The 14,926-nt window shown below is 45.0% G+C and overlaps 1 protein-coding gene across 3 annotated transcripts in view; it reads right to left on the bottom strand.

Annotated features, from left to right (window-relative positions):
- Positions 1 to 92: 92 nt before the first annotated feature.
- Positions 93 to 14,926, bottom strand: part of SLC6A16 (solute carrier family 6 member 16) — a 31,018-nt gene continuing 16,184 nt past the window's right edge. For 2 of the 3 annotated variants that reach the window (XM_008253010.4, XM_070063088.1), the window contains 5 exons: positions 3,771 to 3,957; positions 3,297 to 3,498; positions 3,054 to 3,213; positions 868 to 1,030; positions 93 to 657 (listed from right to left, as the gene is read on the bottom strand). In XM_008253010.4, the coding sequence (XP_008251232.3) occupies positions 400 to 657; positions 868 to 1,030; positions 3,054 to 3,213; positions 3,297 to 3,498; positions 3,771 to 3,957 (970 nt within the window). In that variant the 3' untranslated portion in view covers positions 93 to 399. Of the gene's footprint in view, positions 658 to 788; positions 1,031 to 3,053; positions 3,214 to 3,296; positions 3,499 to 3,770; positions 3,958 to 14,926 lie in introns of all 3 variants that reach the window. The other variant, XM_051840705.2, reaches the window with a different exon arrangement.

Here is a 14,926-nt window from a genome sequence, read left to right as displayed (position 1 = left end):
GCAAGGGCAGGGCAGGGCCTCAGGACTAGACTTTTGACTAGAGGAAGACGGAAGTCTTGTGAAGTCTACAGAAAAGATCTTACACTCAGTGCTTGGAGTCCCAGTGGGCTGATTTATTGACAGCAGTACTCCTCCTCCAGCTCCAGGCCAGGCATCATCAATAGCACGTATGACGTGTGTGTGTGTGTACTGAAGTAAGGGACTGGGAAGACACAGTGACAGTGGTAACTGGGGAAGGCAGGGCCCAGGAGGGGACTTCAAAACCAGACTCCACTGGCCACCCAAACAATTCCCCTCCCTTTGGGAATACCAGTGATTCTGGATCTAGGGACACCACCGGCTGGAAGCTGACACGGAGTCAGACCTCTTGAGGGGTGTGTGTTGAATGAAGTTAGGAAGTCACACAGCAGGTTGATCAGCCTTTGCTTTATCTTGCAGAATCTCCGCCTTTTGGACCTCCTGACCGGGCATTATCCGGTTACTTGGGAAGAGGGAACTGGAGGTTACTGCCTGCTTGTCCTCCATCTTAGACCTGAAGGGGATCTTGTTGATGAGGCAGTAGACAAAGTATGCAGGGATGGGGGAGATTGCAGCGAGCCAGAGGATGATCATCGAGACCAGTGCCCACGACGGGTATCGTCGAATCACCTCTTTTGACTGCAAAGAGATGGGAAACGGGTTTAGAGGGTCAAAGTTCCAAAGGAGAAGAGGAAGGATGTGGAAGGGCGAGGTGGGAGGAGAACGGGGACACAAGACTAAGTCTTCAGGGATTCAGAGAACGAAATCACCAGATTCTTCAGTCAAGAGTGGACTGAAAGGTCTGGGCTCCGCTCCAAGGGCTTCTGGGATTTGCAGAGGGAAGCTCACACTGCTCGAGTCCCAGGCCACGTAGGTGAGGTTCTTCATAGCAAGACGAACTACAGTTACCACAAGCATGACTAGCAACATAACCGGACACAGACTGCACCATAGCCAGCCATAGATGGGGGAGATGGGATGGCCCAACAGGATCGTAAGGTCTTCAAGGAACCTGGGGAAGGGACATGAGTGTGAGAGGCCCATCAGGGCCTTACCCAGCCTTGAGGGCAGGGACAGCCCACCCTTAGTATCTTCAAAATATCCGATTACACCTCTACTCATCTGCATCACTTCAAGTCTCACCCTCTCGTATCTTCTCCCTAGTAAGGCTGTACTTCACCCCAACCCAGGAAAACGTTCCAAGCATCCTTATACCATTCAAGGACCTTCCGTGTGTCCCCAGTGCCCTCAGGATAAAGGCCGAGTGACTTCCATTTGTCTCACGAACATGAGAATGTCTATGTTGTGCTGGGGACTCCTCCACAGCTGTGTCCCTGATTATCTTGTTCCTTTGCCCTTGTAGGTCTACCTTCCAAAGTCAGTTCACTTCTCCCCAGCGTCTCTACCACCCTAGCCCGAGCCACTGTTAGCTCTCATTTGTAACACTGCATGCCGTCCAACTCTTCTCCTTCACACTGACTCTTCACAGTCTGGCTTCCACACAACAGTCAGATACCTGTTTAAAAACAGATCTGATAGTGTCACTCCCCTACTGAAACCCTGCAATGCCTGATCTCTCACTCTGCATAAAAAACTAAGTTTTTTTAAAGATTTATTTATTTATTTTGAAAGACAGAGTTACAGAGAGGTAGAGGCAGAAAGAGAGAGAGAGATCTTCCATCCCTGGTTCACTCCCCAAATGGCCACAATGGCCAAAGTTGGGCTGATCCGAAGCCAGGAGCCAGGAACTCTTCCCGGTCTCCCACACAGGTGCAGGGGTCCAAGCACTTGGTCCACCTTCTACTGCTTTCCCAGGCCATAGCAGAGAGCTGGATCGTAAGTGGAGCAGCTGGGACACGAACTGCCACCCATAATGGGATGCTGGCACCACAGGTGGTGGCTTTTACCTGCTACAACAGTGCTGCCCCCCCCCCAAAGCTAAGATCTACCATGGCTTACAAGGCACTAAATGATCTGGCCTCCATTATCTCTCTGGTCTCACCCCTTCTCTAACCTCCCTGTTCCCCAAAAACTCTCTGCATGAGGGCTGGCACCGTGGTGTAGGAGGTAAAGCCACCACCTGCAGTGCCAGCATCCCATATGGGTGCCGGTTTGAGACCTGGCTACTCCTCTTCCATTCCAGGTCTCTGCTATGGCCCAGGAAAACAATAGAAGATGGCCCAACTGCTTGGACCCTTGCACCCACATGGGAAGCCCAGAAGCTCCTGGCTCCTGGCTCCAGATCAGCCCTGCTCCAGCTGTTGTGGCCATCTGGGGAGTGAACCAGCGAGTGGGAAGCTCTGTCTCTCTGAAACTCTGCCTTTCAAATAAATAAATCTTAAAACACTGTTTACAGAAGCTGGCACTGTGGCATAGCAGGTAAAGCTGCTGCCTGCAGTGCCAGCATTCCATAATGGCGCTGGTTCATATCCCAGCTGCTCCATTTCCGATCCATTTGGGGAGTGAACTAGCAGGTGGAAGACCTCTCTCTCTCTCTCTGTTTTTCTCTGCCTTTCAAATAAATAAATAAATAAATAAATAAACAAACAAACAAACACTCTTTGCATGACACTTCCTCTGGTATTGATATTTAAGATTTTCTTGCTTAGAATACTCAAAACGTTATCATAGCTCCTTTCCTACTTTATTTCATGAAAAAGTCTGCTCACATGTCAGTTTACAGAATCCTATCTCACACATAATCCCACTCTGTTCTTGCCATCGCCTCTGATTCCCCCTGTCATTTCTGTTTGTTAACTTGTTTACTGTGTTTCGATTCCAGTAAACTATGAGCTCCCTGAAGACAAGCATGCTTGTTTTATTCAATGCACTCTCCTGGCAACTAAAACAGTGCTGGGCACATGTGAAGCACTGTAAAATATGTTCAGTGATAGAATGAATAAAGAGATTTCCCAGAGGTCCTGAAATTAAAGATCGCTGTGTTGCCCTAATTGGATGAGAAAAGAAGCAACAACAAGAAAGCTGTTAACGTTTCCCATAGACCCATGCTTTGTGGGAACCTGGGCCTAGATTACCTCCTGGACCCATAAGCCCACACTATGGTAATGTTTTCAAACATGACAATGATGATGATGGGAAGGACTGTCCAGTGTTCATGCAGCAGACTGAAGAAGTAGACGCCTGGAGGTCGAAGGAAGAAGAGGCCGCACAGGAACAGTAGCATAGAGACGAACACTAGAGGAAATATTGGGTCTTGATCAAGGCCAGAGGTCTGGCTGAACGAGTCTCAGTGGAGTCAGGGTCATGGGTCAGAGTACCTGAGAACAGCTTTCTGTGCCGCCTGAAGGACGAGAAGGTGTCCTGGAGTGGGATCAGAAGTCCCTGCATGAACCCTATGATGGTACTCAGTCCCAGGATCAGCACTGTCACGAAGAAGAGCATAGACCAGAAGATGGATCCAGGAAGGAATGATGTGGCTTCAATGAAGTTCAGGAATATAAATCTGTAGCCCTCCTTATACTGCAAGGAGAGAAAGGGTAGACACTAAAGTATCCTTAAACCTAACAAAGGATAGTACAACATTCTCTTCCGGAAAACTCCCTCAAAGCCTTGGATCACTGGGAAAATCAGATCTCCAAGCTAACCTTCTTTCCCGGAAAGTCAGTTGACTTAGGATTCCCCTAAAACAGCACACTGTGAACTACAGGTCTTGGCATGACCAGACCGCAGGCTACCCTGGTGTCTCTGGGATTTTTTCTGGTGCCCCCTCCTCCACAGCCATCTTTACTGACCTTCAGAAACTGCTTCTTTATGTCACACTCAGGCACCCGGCTCAGCACCAAGTCCCTGATGTGCTGGGGGAGGTCATCGAGCCAGGCGTTATAGACGGAGCTTGGGTTGTCCAGGAGGTTTTTAGGGGGCTGCACTTCAGCAGGCAGCTCCCCCAGGGCTATCAGCTGGATAAGCATTTCAACATTCCTGGAGAAAGGGGTGAGGCAGACAGGAACATTGGCCACTTAGCAGACGCCCCCCCCCCCCCCCCGACGAGGAAGGGCCACTGGACGACCACTACTCATCTGGGTGACACCGAGCCTGGGATCGAGCCTGGAAGGCTCCTCTTTCCGGGATGTGAATTAGCGTGTGTGACTCTGGAGATGTACGACCATGGAGAACCTCAGGAGAAGCGTTTTCTGTACTCTTCTAGGGGTTCTGTGGTCTCTGCTCCATGACGAGGCCTCTTATTCCCTGCCTACCTCTTCCCTCTGGTCAAATAGTCAGTCTTTTAAGCTTCCTGTTACAGGAGGTCACAGAATAGTTTACCTAGACGATAAACTGCAGAATGCTCCCAGGGAGCTCTGCTCCTAAAAGGAACTGTAGCTTGGACTGTGCGACCTGAGCCCAGCTGGCCACTCCAGCACTGCCTTCCCCCATACCCTGCTACCCATCCATGTGCCAGCCATACTTGACAGTTCCAGGCCCACTGTGCCTCATGCCCCGTATCAGCCGCACTCCCACCATCTACAAACCTTTACAATTTCAGCTCACTGGGGCTGGCACTGTGGTGCAGCGGGCTAAGCTGATGCCTGCAATGCCAGTGTGCCATGACAGAGCGCTGGCTCAAGTCCCAGTGGCTCTGCTCCAATCCAGCTCCTGCTAATGCTCCTCGATAAATCTCCCACGTGGGAGATCCAGGTTCCTGGCTTCATCCTGGCCCAGCCCCAGCTGTTGCAGCCATCTGGGGAGTGAACCAGCAGATGGAAGAACTCTTTCCCTCTGTGTATCTCTTCCTCTCTGTCACTCTGCCTTTAAAGTACATAAATCTTTTTTAAAAAGTTCAGCTCACTGTTCTATAAAAACTGCAATGGGGACCAGCACTGTGGCTTAGTAAGTTAGCCTCTGCCTGCAGTGCTGGCATCTCATATGGGCACTAGTTTGAGTCCTGGCTGCTCCACTTTCAATCCAGCTCCCTGCTAATGAGCTGGGAACAGTGGAAGATGGCCCATGTGCTTGGGGCCCTGCACTCAGGTGGAAGACCTAGAAGAAACTCCTGGCTTCGGATTGGCCCAGCTTGACACTGTGGCCATCTGGGAAGTGAGTCGGTGGATGGGAAGACCTCTCTCTCTCTGTCTCTCCCTCTCTCTGTCTGTAACTCTCCCTCTCAAATACATAAATCTTTTTTAAAAAGCTGCAATGGAAAGCTTGCCAAGACTTACTGGTGAGAGCAAAATGTAGGCTGGTGCCACGGCTCAGTAGGCTAATCCTCCGCCTTGCGGCGCCAGCACACCGGGTTCTGGTCCCGGTCAGGGCACCGGATTCTGTCCCGGTTGCCCCTCTTCCAGGCCAGCTCTCTGCTGTGGCCAGGGAGTGCAGTGGAGGATGGCCCAAGTGCTTGGGCCCTGCACCCCATGGGAGACCAGGATAAGTACCTGGCTCCTGCCATCGGATCAGTGCGGTGCGCCGGCTGCGGCGGCCATTGGAGGGTGAACCAACGGCAAAGGAAGACCTTTCTCTCTGTCTCTCTCTCTCACTGTCCACTCTGCCTGTCAAAAAAACAAAAAAAAAAAAAAAAAAAAAACAAAAAAAAAAAAAAGAGAGAGAGAGAGAGAGCGCAAAATGTAAGCTTCAACATAAGTATAGTTTTATCATATTTTAGGAAATATACTATATGTTATTCTAGTAATAGGCTAGTTAGATATTCAGATCAATCTTCTCAGTGGAAATAATTTAAAAGACTAGAAGATACTTTTAATCGTCTTAAAAGAATAAAAATGTTGAAAATATAACAAGGACTTAACGGGCAAAAGCCACAGTGCAGAAAAGGGTGGGGAGGGCAGGTGCACTGGCTCACGGTGCACTGGCTCACGGTGCTCGGAAGGCCCACGCCCACACTGAGCACCAGTGCACCCCAGCTACTCTACTGGGAGCCAGCTTCCTGCTAATGCGCCCAGCAAGGCAGTGGCTGACAGCATGAATCTCTGGGTTCCTGCCACCCACAGGGGTGACCCAGACGCAGAACTGGGCTTCTGACTCGGGCCTGGCCCAGCCCCACCTGTCAAGGCATTTCACTGGATTGAACCAGTGAATGGAAGATCTCTCTCTCTCTCTCTTTCTCTCTCTTTCTTTCTGCCTTTCAAATAAATGAATAAACTTAAAAAAAGAGAGAGAGAGAAGAGGGGAAGGAGACTTTCAGACACTTTGTCCTGAAGGTACAGGCCAAGCATAGCAAACTACACTGTGGTTTCCCATTTCATGACCTTTCATACATTAAAGGGGGACGTGGAGGCCACGCACAAAATATCAGACCCTGCCCAAAGCAACGATCAGAATAGAAGGTCTTCTTTCAAAGCTGGCAGGACAAAGGGCTTCACTTTCAGAAATGAACAAAAAGAGTGGAACTTTCAAAAGTCCTGACCTGTTATAATCACAATCTAGCCCCAGCCTGGATCTGCAGTCCAAAGCTTTGACTTGGATTGAAATCTCAAGCCCAGAACTGAATTTTAAGTAGTCTCTTTCCTGTGTCTCTGTGCATCAAGTAGAATGAAAAATCCTATCTGGATGAATACACCTTCACCTTAAGCCTTTAAAAATGCCTTAATAATGGTTCCCACAGATAATAGAATAGGACACAGAAACAACCAAGCAGACAAAATCAAAACACCATGAGCAATAGCCATCAGACACAGCACAGTAAAAATATACAGTGACTTCCAAATATTAGAATGATTAAATTTATAAAACTGTTTAAAAATAGAAACAAATTTGAAAATATTTTAAGAGAAAAAATTTAAATAGCCCACAAAGATCTTTTGTTAAAAAAGATTTATTTATTTATTTGAAAGGCAGAGTTACAGAGAGGCAGAGGCAGAGAGAGAGAGAGAGAGAGAGGTCTTCCACTACTTCCATCAAATTGTTGCAACGGCCAGAGCTGTACTGATCTGAAGCCAGGAGTCTGGAGATTTTTCTGGGTCTCCCACATGGGTGCAGGGCCCAAGCACTTGGGCCATCCTCCAGTGCACACCCTGGCCACAGCAGAGAGCTGGCCTGGAAGAGGGGCAACCGGGACAGAATCTGGCGCCCCGACCGGGACTAGAACCTGGTGTGCCGGCACTGCAAGGCGGAGGATTAGCCTAGTGAGCCGCGGCGCCGGCTATTTGGAAATTTTTAAACATACTTCTAAGTAACAGGCAAAGGAAAATTATGTTATTTTGAATGGAGAGAAAACAAAGAAATATATCAAAATTATTCCACTAAAGTGAGCCTAGAGAGAAATTTATAGCCCTAACTCTAATATTAGATAAAGCCCAAAATTAATCTATGCTTTCACCAAAATAAGTAAAAAAAAAAGGGGGGGGGGAGGGGAAGCAGAAGGGAGTGTTACAAGCAGAAGTCAGTGAGATGGAAACCAGCAGTGACATTCAGCACGAGAGAGAATGACAAGACCAAAGCTGATTTCAAAAATTAAAATTAGGGCCGGCGCTGTGGCTCACTTGGTTAATCCTCCGCCTGCGGCGTCGGCATCCCATATGGACACTGGGTTCCTGTCCCGGTTGCTCCTCTTCCAGGCCAGCTCTCTGCTGTGGCCCAGGAGTGCAGTGGAGGATGACCCAAGTGCTTGGGCCCTGCACCCCATGGGAGACCAGGAGGAAGCACCTGGCTCCTGGCTTCGGATCACCGTAGCGGCCATTTGGGGGGTGAGCCAACGGAAGAAGACCTTTCTCTCTGTCTCTCTCTCTCACTGCCTGTAACTCTACCTGTCAAATAAAAAAAAATACTCTGCCTTTCAAATAAATAAAATAAATCTTTAAAAAAATTTAAATTGGGGCTGGTGTTGTGCTCACTGAGTAAGCCACTGCTTGCAGCACCAGCATCCCATATGGGCACCAGTTTGAGTATTGGCTGCTCCACTTCCTATCCAGCTTTGTTATGGCCTGGGAAAGCAGTAGAAGATGGTCCAAGTCCTTGGGCCCCTGCACACAGGTGGGTGACCTGGAAGAAGCTCCTGGCTCTTGGCTTTGGATCAGGGCAGCTCCGGCCATTGTGACCATTTGGGGAGTGAACCAGTGGATAGAAGACCTCTCTCTCTCTCTCTCTCCCTTTCAAATAAATAAGTAAATCTTTTTTTAAAAAAATCTAGCTACACTGATCAAGGGAGAAAAATGAAAAGATGCAAATTATCAATATCCAGAAAGAAAGGGAAGAGGGAATCACTTCAGGTTCATTTAAGACTAAAACAAAAATATGAACATCATTGTGCCAACACACGTCTTGACAATTTGGATGAAATGAAAAAACTTCCTGTAGCATATAGACTGTCAATTAGCTAATCAGCATGTGAAGAAATAGAAACCCAAAAGAGCACTGTAGTACATCAGATAAATTAAAGTATGATTTAAAAATCTCTCCACGAAGAACATTCCAGGCCCAGCTGGCTCCACTAACATACTACCAAATATTTGAGGAAGAAACAATAAAAGTCCTACAGAAGGGCTGGCGCCGTGGCGCAGCAGGTAAAGTCGCCATTTACAGCACTGGCATCCCATATGGGCCCCAGTTCCAATCCTGGCTGCTCCACTCCAGATGCAGCTGCCTGCTGTGGCCCGGGACAGCAGTGGAAGATGGCCCAAGTCCTTGCACCCCTGCACTCATGAGGGAGACCCGGCAGAAGCTCCTGGCTTCAGATTGGCTTAGCTTCAGCCATTGCAGCCATTTGAGGGGTGAATCAATGGGTAGAAGACCTCTTTCTGTGTCTCTCCCTCTCTCTCCAACTCAGCCTCTCAAATAAATAAATAAATATTTTTTAAATAAAAAGCAAAAATAACAAGAAAGAAAAAGCTAAACCTATAAAACTTCTGAAGAAAACATAGAAGGGGCCGGTGATGTGGTATGGTGGGTAAAGCCACTGCCTGTAGCACCAGCATCCCATATGGGCAACAGTTCAAGTACCGGCTGCCCCACTTCCAATCCAGCTCTCTGCTATGGCCTGGGAAAGCAGTGGGAGATGGCCCAAATTCTTGGGCTGCAGTACCCGCGTGGGAGACCCGGAAGAAGTTCCTGGCTCCTGTCTTCAGATCAGCCCAGCTCCAGCTATTGTGGCCATTTAGGGAGTGAAACAGTGGATGGAAGACCTCTCTCTCTCTCTCTCTCTCTCTTCCTCCTTCTCTCTCTGTGTAACTCTTTCAATAAATAAATCTTAAAAAGAAAACACAGGAGAAAAATTTTTGTAACCTTGAGATAAACAAAATATCCTAGAACACACAAAACTTGAACAACAAAAGAAAATTTTGATAACTTGGCCATCATCAAGATTATAAATTTCTAAAAACAGACAAATGGAATTACATAAGACTTAAAAATTTCTGCACAGAAAAAATAATCGGATTGCCCAGAATTTGTGGAAAGCCAAACAAAACCAGATTATAAAGACTGAAATAACGCCTACTCCTTCAACATGCAGACAATGTTACCACCCAACAAATTTTTTAAAAAAAATTTTAATAAAAGGGATTTGAAGATGTTAACTGCTGTGAAATAGAATTTGGAGGTAGTGGAGAGGGAGAAGTAGAAGGTCTTACAATGAGAGGGCATAGGGTAGAGTTAGGGTCTTACAAGACTGAAAACATGGGAGCCAGAGAGTATTATTCACCATGGATATATGGCATCTTGATTCATTATTTTAAGATTTATTTGCTAATTTGAAAGTCAGAATTACAGAAAGAAAGAGGGAGAGGGGAAGAGAGGGGAGAGGGGAAGAGAGGGGAGAAGGGAAGAGAGAGAGAGAGAGAGAGAGAGAGAGAGAGAGAGAGAGAGAATGAGAATATGAATCTTCCAGATATCCACTGGTTCACTCCCCAAATGGCTGCAGTAGCTTGGCCAGGCAAAAACCAGGAGCCAGTAGTTTCTTCTGGGTCTCCCACATGCGTGCAGAGGCCCAAGCACTTGGCACATCTTCCACTGCTTTCCCAGGTGCATTAGCAGGGAGCTGGATCAAAAGTGGGGCAGCCCGGACTTGAACCAGCACCCACATGGGATGCCAACAATACAGACAGTGGCTTAACCCACTGCACCATAGCGCTGGCCCGTTAACCAACAAATATCAAGAACTTTCAGGAAACCATGATGTCACCTAACGAATAAAATAAGGTGAAACCAACAATGTAACAACTGATATCCACAAACTTTCCTATGGAAAATTCAGAACATCTGTTTCAAGGAAACTCAATGGGTTTCAAGACAATGCAGAAATAATTCAATACTCTAACAGAGAAACCTGACAGAGAGGTTGAGGTAGTTTTTAAAAACCAAACACAGGAGCTGCCACTGTGGCACAGTGGATTAAGCTGACACTCACAGGAGTTCCTGCCTCCTAGCCTTAGCCTGGCCAAGACCTGGCTGTTGCAGGCATCCAGGGAGTGAACCAGCATACAGAAGATCTCTCTCCTCTCTTCCTCTCTGTCTCCCCACCCCTTCTCTTATTCCTCTCTCTGTCTCTGTCATTCTGCCTTTCAAATAAAGAAATCTTTTAAAAAATACAATACACCAGAAACTCTTCAGCTGAAAAGTATACTAAACAAAATAAAAACACTATAGAAAGTATCAACACCAGAATAAATCAAAAAGGCTATTTGAAAACACACAGTGATAGGAGAAAAAAAGAATGAAGAAGAAAAAGCTTATGGAAATTTTGGGACAGTATTAAAAGAGCAAATATTCGACTTGCTGGGGCTCAAGAGGGACTTGGAAATGTCAAAAGGGATATAAAGCTTATGCAAAGAGAACAGAAAACTGCCCAAATCCAGAAAAAGACACAAATACCCAAATACAGGAAGGTCAAAGACCACCAGTCAGATTCGCCTCAACTAAGTCACCCCAAGCATTTTATACTCAAGCTCTGCAAGGTTAAAGGTAAGAAGATTCTCAGAACAAGGAGAAGAACCCCACAGAGCGGTGTCCCAGGTCACCTGACAAGAGACTTCTCGGCAGAGCACTTACAAGTTAGGAGACAGCAGGGTGCTTTCACACACTGAAGGAAAAACTGCCAACCAAGAATACCGCACCCAGCAAAGGTATCCTTTAGATGCACAGGAGAGATATGGACATTTCCAGACAGACAGAGTTGGACGAATCTATCACCACTGGACCTCTCCTATAAGAAATGCAAAAGAAGGTTCTTACAACTGAGAGAGAGAGGCTAATGGATAAGAAGAGATATCATGAAGAAACAAACCCATTGGTAAGAGTAGCAGTGCAAACTCAGAATGCTTTAATATTATAAACATGATGTGTATAACCCATTCATACCTTTAGTTTCAAGACTAAAAATTAATAAAATAATAATTGCTAATATGCTGATAGGCAACACAGCAAAAAGTAAAATAGGACACCAAAAATTCAAAATGTTGGGGACAACAGAGTGCAAGCACAGTTTTTAATTATTATTATTTATCTTTTTATTTTTCCCTGTCTTTATGATCAATATTAAATTGCCATACTTTCAAAATAGCTTATTACAATCTATAGCTTTTTCTTATAAACCTCATGGTAACCACAAAGCAAAAGTCTATAATAGGAACACCACAAACAATAATCAAGGAATTCAAACATGTTACTAGGAAAATAACTTAGCCAGCCACAAAGACAGTAAGAGAGGGAGAAATAACTATAATAAAACTTAAAAATAAGTGTCAAAACAGTAGCAGTAAGACCTCACCTATCAATAACAACCTTACACTTAAATGGATTAAATTCTCCAATTAAAATATACAGAACGAATAGGTTTTTAAAGAAAATAAGAGTCAAATGTATGCTGCTTACAACTCACTTCACATAAGCTGAAAATGAATGGGTGAAGTAAATTATTACATGCAAATGGAATCAAAAGAAAGCAGGAGTAGCCATACTTAAACAGACTTTAAACCAAAAGCATGGGTGGGAGTTTGGTGCAGCACAGTCTTTCCAATAAATGATGCTGAATAAAATGCAGAAGAATCAAACCAGATCCTAACCTCTCGCCAGGAACAGAAATCAATTCAAAATGATTTAAAGACCTAAATGAGAGGTCAGCATTGTGGCTCAGTGGGTAAAGCAATAAAGGCATCTCACAGGTTCTGGCTGCTCCACTTCCCATCCAGCTCCCTGCTAATGGCCTGAGAAAAGCAGCAGAAGATGGCCCAAGTGCTTGGGCCCCTGCCACCCACATAGGAGACCCAGATGGAATTTCTGATTCCTGGCCTAGCCCTGGCTGTTGTGGCATTTGGGGAGTGGCCAAGTTGTTACTTATCAATAATCATCTTGAATGTAAATTGCCTCAACTCCAATTAAAAGATACAGGCTGGATGAATGGATTAAAAAAAAATCTATTTGCTGCGTACAAGAAACACATGTCACCAACAAAGATGCACACAGACTGAAAGTGAAAGGATAGAAGAAGATATTCCATGCTAACAGAAACCAAGAAAGAGCTGGTGTAGCCATCCTAATATCAGACAAAATAGACTTTAACACAAAAACTGTTATATGAAACAAAGAAGGGCACTACGTAATGATTAAGGGATCAATGCAACAGGGAGATGTGACTGTAGTCAACATATGTGCACCTAGTTACAGGCACCTGGCTATTGAAAAGAAATGTTAATGGTCTAAAGGGAGACACAGACCCCAATACAGTAACAATGGGGGACTTCAATACCCCACTTTCAGCAACGGACAAATCAACCAGACAGAAAATCAGCAAGGAAATAACAGAGTTAACTAACACTATAGACCAAAAGGACCTAAAAGACAGCTACAGAATTTTTCATCCTAAGTGGCAGAATACACATCCTTCTCACCAGTGCATGGAACTTTCTCTAAGACAGACCACATGCTAGGCCATAAAGCAAGTCTCAGCAAATTCAAAAAAAATGCATCTTCTCTGACCATAGTGGAATGAAGCTGGAAATCAACAACTCAAGAATGTCTAGAACATATGCAAACACGTGGAGACTTAACAACATGCTCCTGAATGAACAGTGGGTGACTAGAGAAATCAAAAGAGAAATAAAAAATTTCTGGAAACAAATGAAGACGACAACACAACATATCAAAACTTATGGGATACAGCAAAAGCAATGTTAAAAGGAAAGCATAAAGCACTTGATGCCTACACCAAGAAATTGGAAAGGCAGAAAATAAATGAGCTATCAATGCATCTCAAGGACCTAGAAAAACAGCAGCAAACCAAACCCAAAACTAGTAAGAAAAAAGAAATAATTAAAATTAAAGAAACAAAATTGAAACAAAAAAATAACAGATCAGTGAAACGATCCTTTTTTTTTTTTTTTGAAATAATAAACAAAATTGACACACCATTAGCCCAACTAACCAGAAAAAGGAGGGAGAAGACCCAAATCAATAAGATTAGAGATGGAAAAGGAAATGTAACAACAGACACCACAGAAATAAAAAGAAGCATCATAAATTACTACAAAGAGCTGTATGCCCACAAATCAGGAAACCTAGAAGAAATGGTTAAATTTCTGGACACATAAAAACTTCCTAAATTAAGCCATGAAGACACAGAAAACCCAAACAGACCAATAACCAAGACAGAAACTGACCTCGCAACAAAGAAAAGCCCAGGACCCAAAAGCTTCACTGCTGAATTCCATCAGACATATAAAGAAGAACTAACTCCAATTCTTCTCAAATTATTCAAAACAATGGAAATGGAGGGAATCCTCCAAAACTCCTCTTATGAAGCCAACATCACCTTAATTCCTAAACCTGAAAAAGAGGGACCGACACTGTGGCGTAGTGGGTAAAGCCATCGCCTACAGGGCCGGCATCCCATGTGGGTGCCGGTTTGAATCCCAGCTGCTTCACTTCTGATGCAGCTCTCTGCTATGGCCTGGGACAGCAGTGGAAGATGGCCCTCCTGCATGGGAGACTCAGAAGAGGCTCCTGGCTCCTGGTTTTGGATGGGCCCAGTTCTGGCCATTGCAGCCATTCAGGGAGTAAACCAGCACATGCAAGATCTTGCTCTCTTTCTCTCTCTGCCTCTGCCTCTCTGTAACTCTGCTTTTCAAGTAAATAAATAAATAAATATTTAAAATAAATGAACAAACCTGAAAAAGATACAACAGAGAAAGAGAACTACAGACCAATTTCCCTAATGAACACAGATGCAAAAATCCTCAACAAAATACTAGCCAATTGAATCCAATAACACATCAGAAAGATCATTCACCCAGTCCAACTGGGATTTATCCTTGGTATGCCGGGATGGTTCAACATTCGCAAATCAATCAGTGTGATACATCACATTAGCAAATTAAAGAACAAAAACCATATGATTATCTCAATAGATGCAGAGAATGCATTTGATAAAGTACAATACCCTTTCATGATGACAACTTTAAGCAATTTGGGTATACAAGGAACATTCCTCAACAAAATCAAGGCAATTTATAACAAACCCAAAGCCAGCGTCCTATTGAATGGGAAAAAGTTGGAAGCATTCCCACTGAGATCCAGACAAGGATGCCCACTCTCACCACTGCTATTCGATAGAGTCCTGAAAGTTTTAATCAGAGTCATTAGGCAAGAAAAAGAAATCAAAGGGATACAAATTGTGAGGGAGGAAGTCAAACTATACCTATTTGCTGACATGATTTATATATAGGGAATCCAAAAGACACCACTAAGAGACTATTGGAACTCATAGAAGAGTTTGGTAAAGTTGTAGGATATAAAATAATTACATAAAATGGGCCAGTGCTGTGCCATAGTGGGTAAAGCCACCCAGCCGCTCCACTTCCAATTCAGCTCTCTGATATGGCCTGGGAAAAGCAGTAGAGGGCCCAAGTCCTTGGGCCCCTGCACCCGTGTGGGAAACCCAGAAGAATCTCCTGGATCCTGGCTTTGGATTGGCACAGCTCCAGCTGTTGCAGCCAACTGGGGAGCGAGTTAA

The sequence above is a fragment of the Oryctolagus cuniculus genome, chromosome 18, assembly GCF_964237555.1.
Source record: "Oryctolagus cuniculus chromosome 18, mOryCun1.1, whole genome shotgun sequence".
NCBI lineage: Eukaryota > Metazoa > Chordata > Mammalia > Lagomorpha > Leporidae > Oryctolagus > Oryctolagus cuniculus.
The sequence above is the reverse complement of the archived record's forward strand: the minus strand, read 5'-3'. Positions and strand labels throughout refer to the sequence as shown.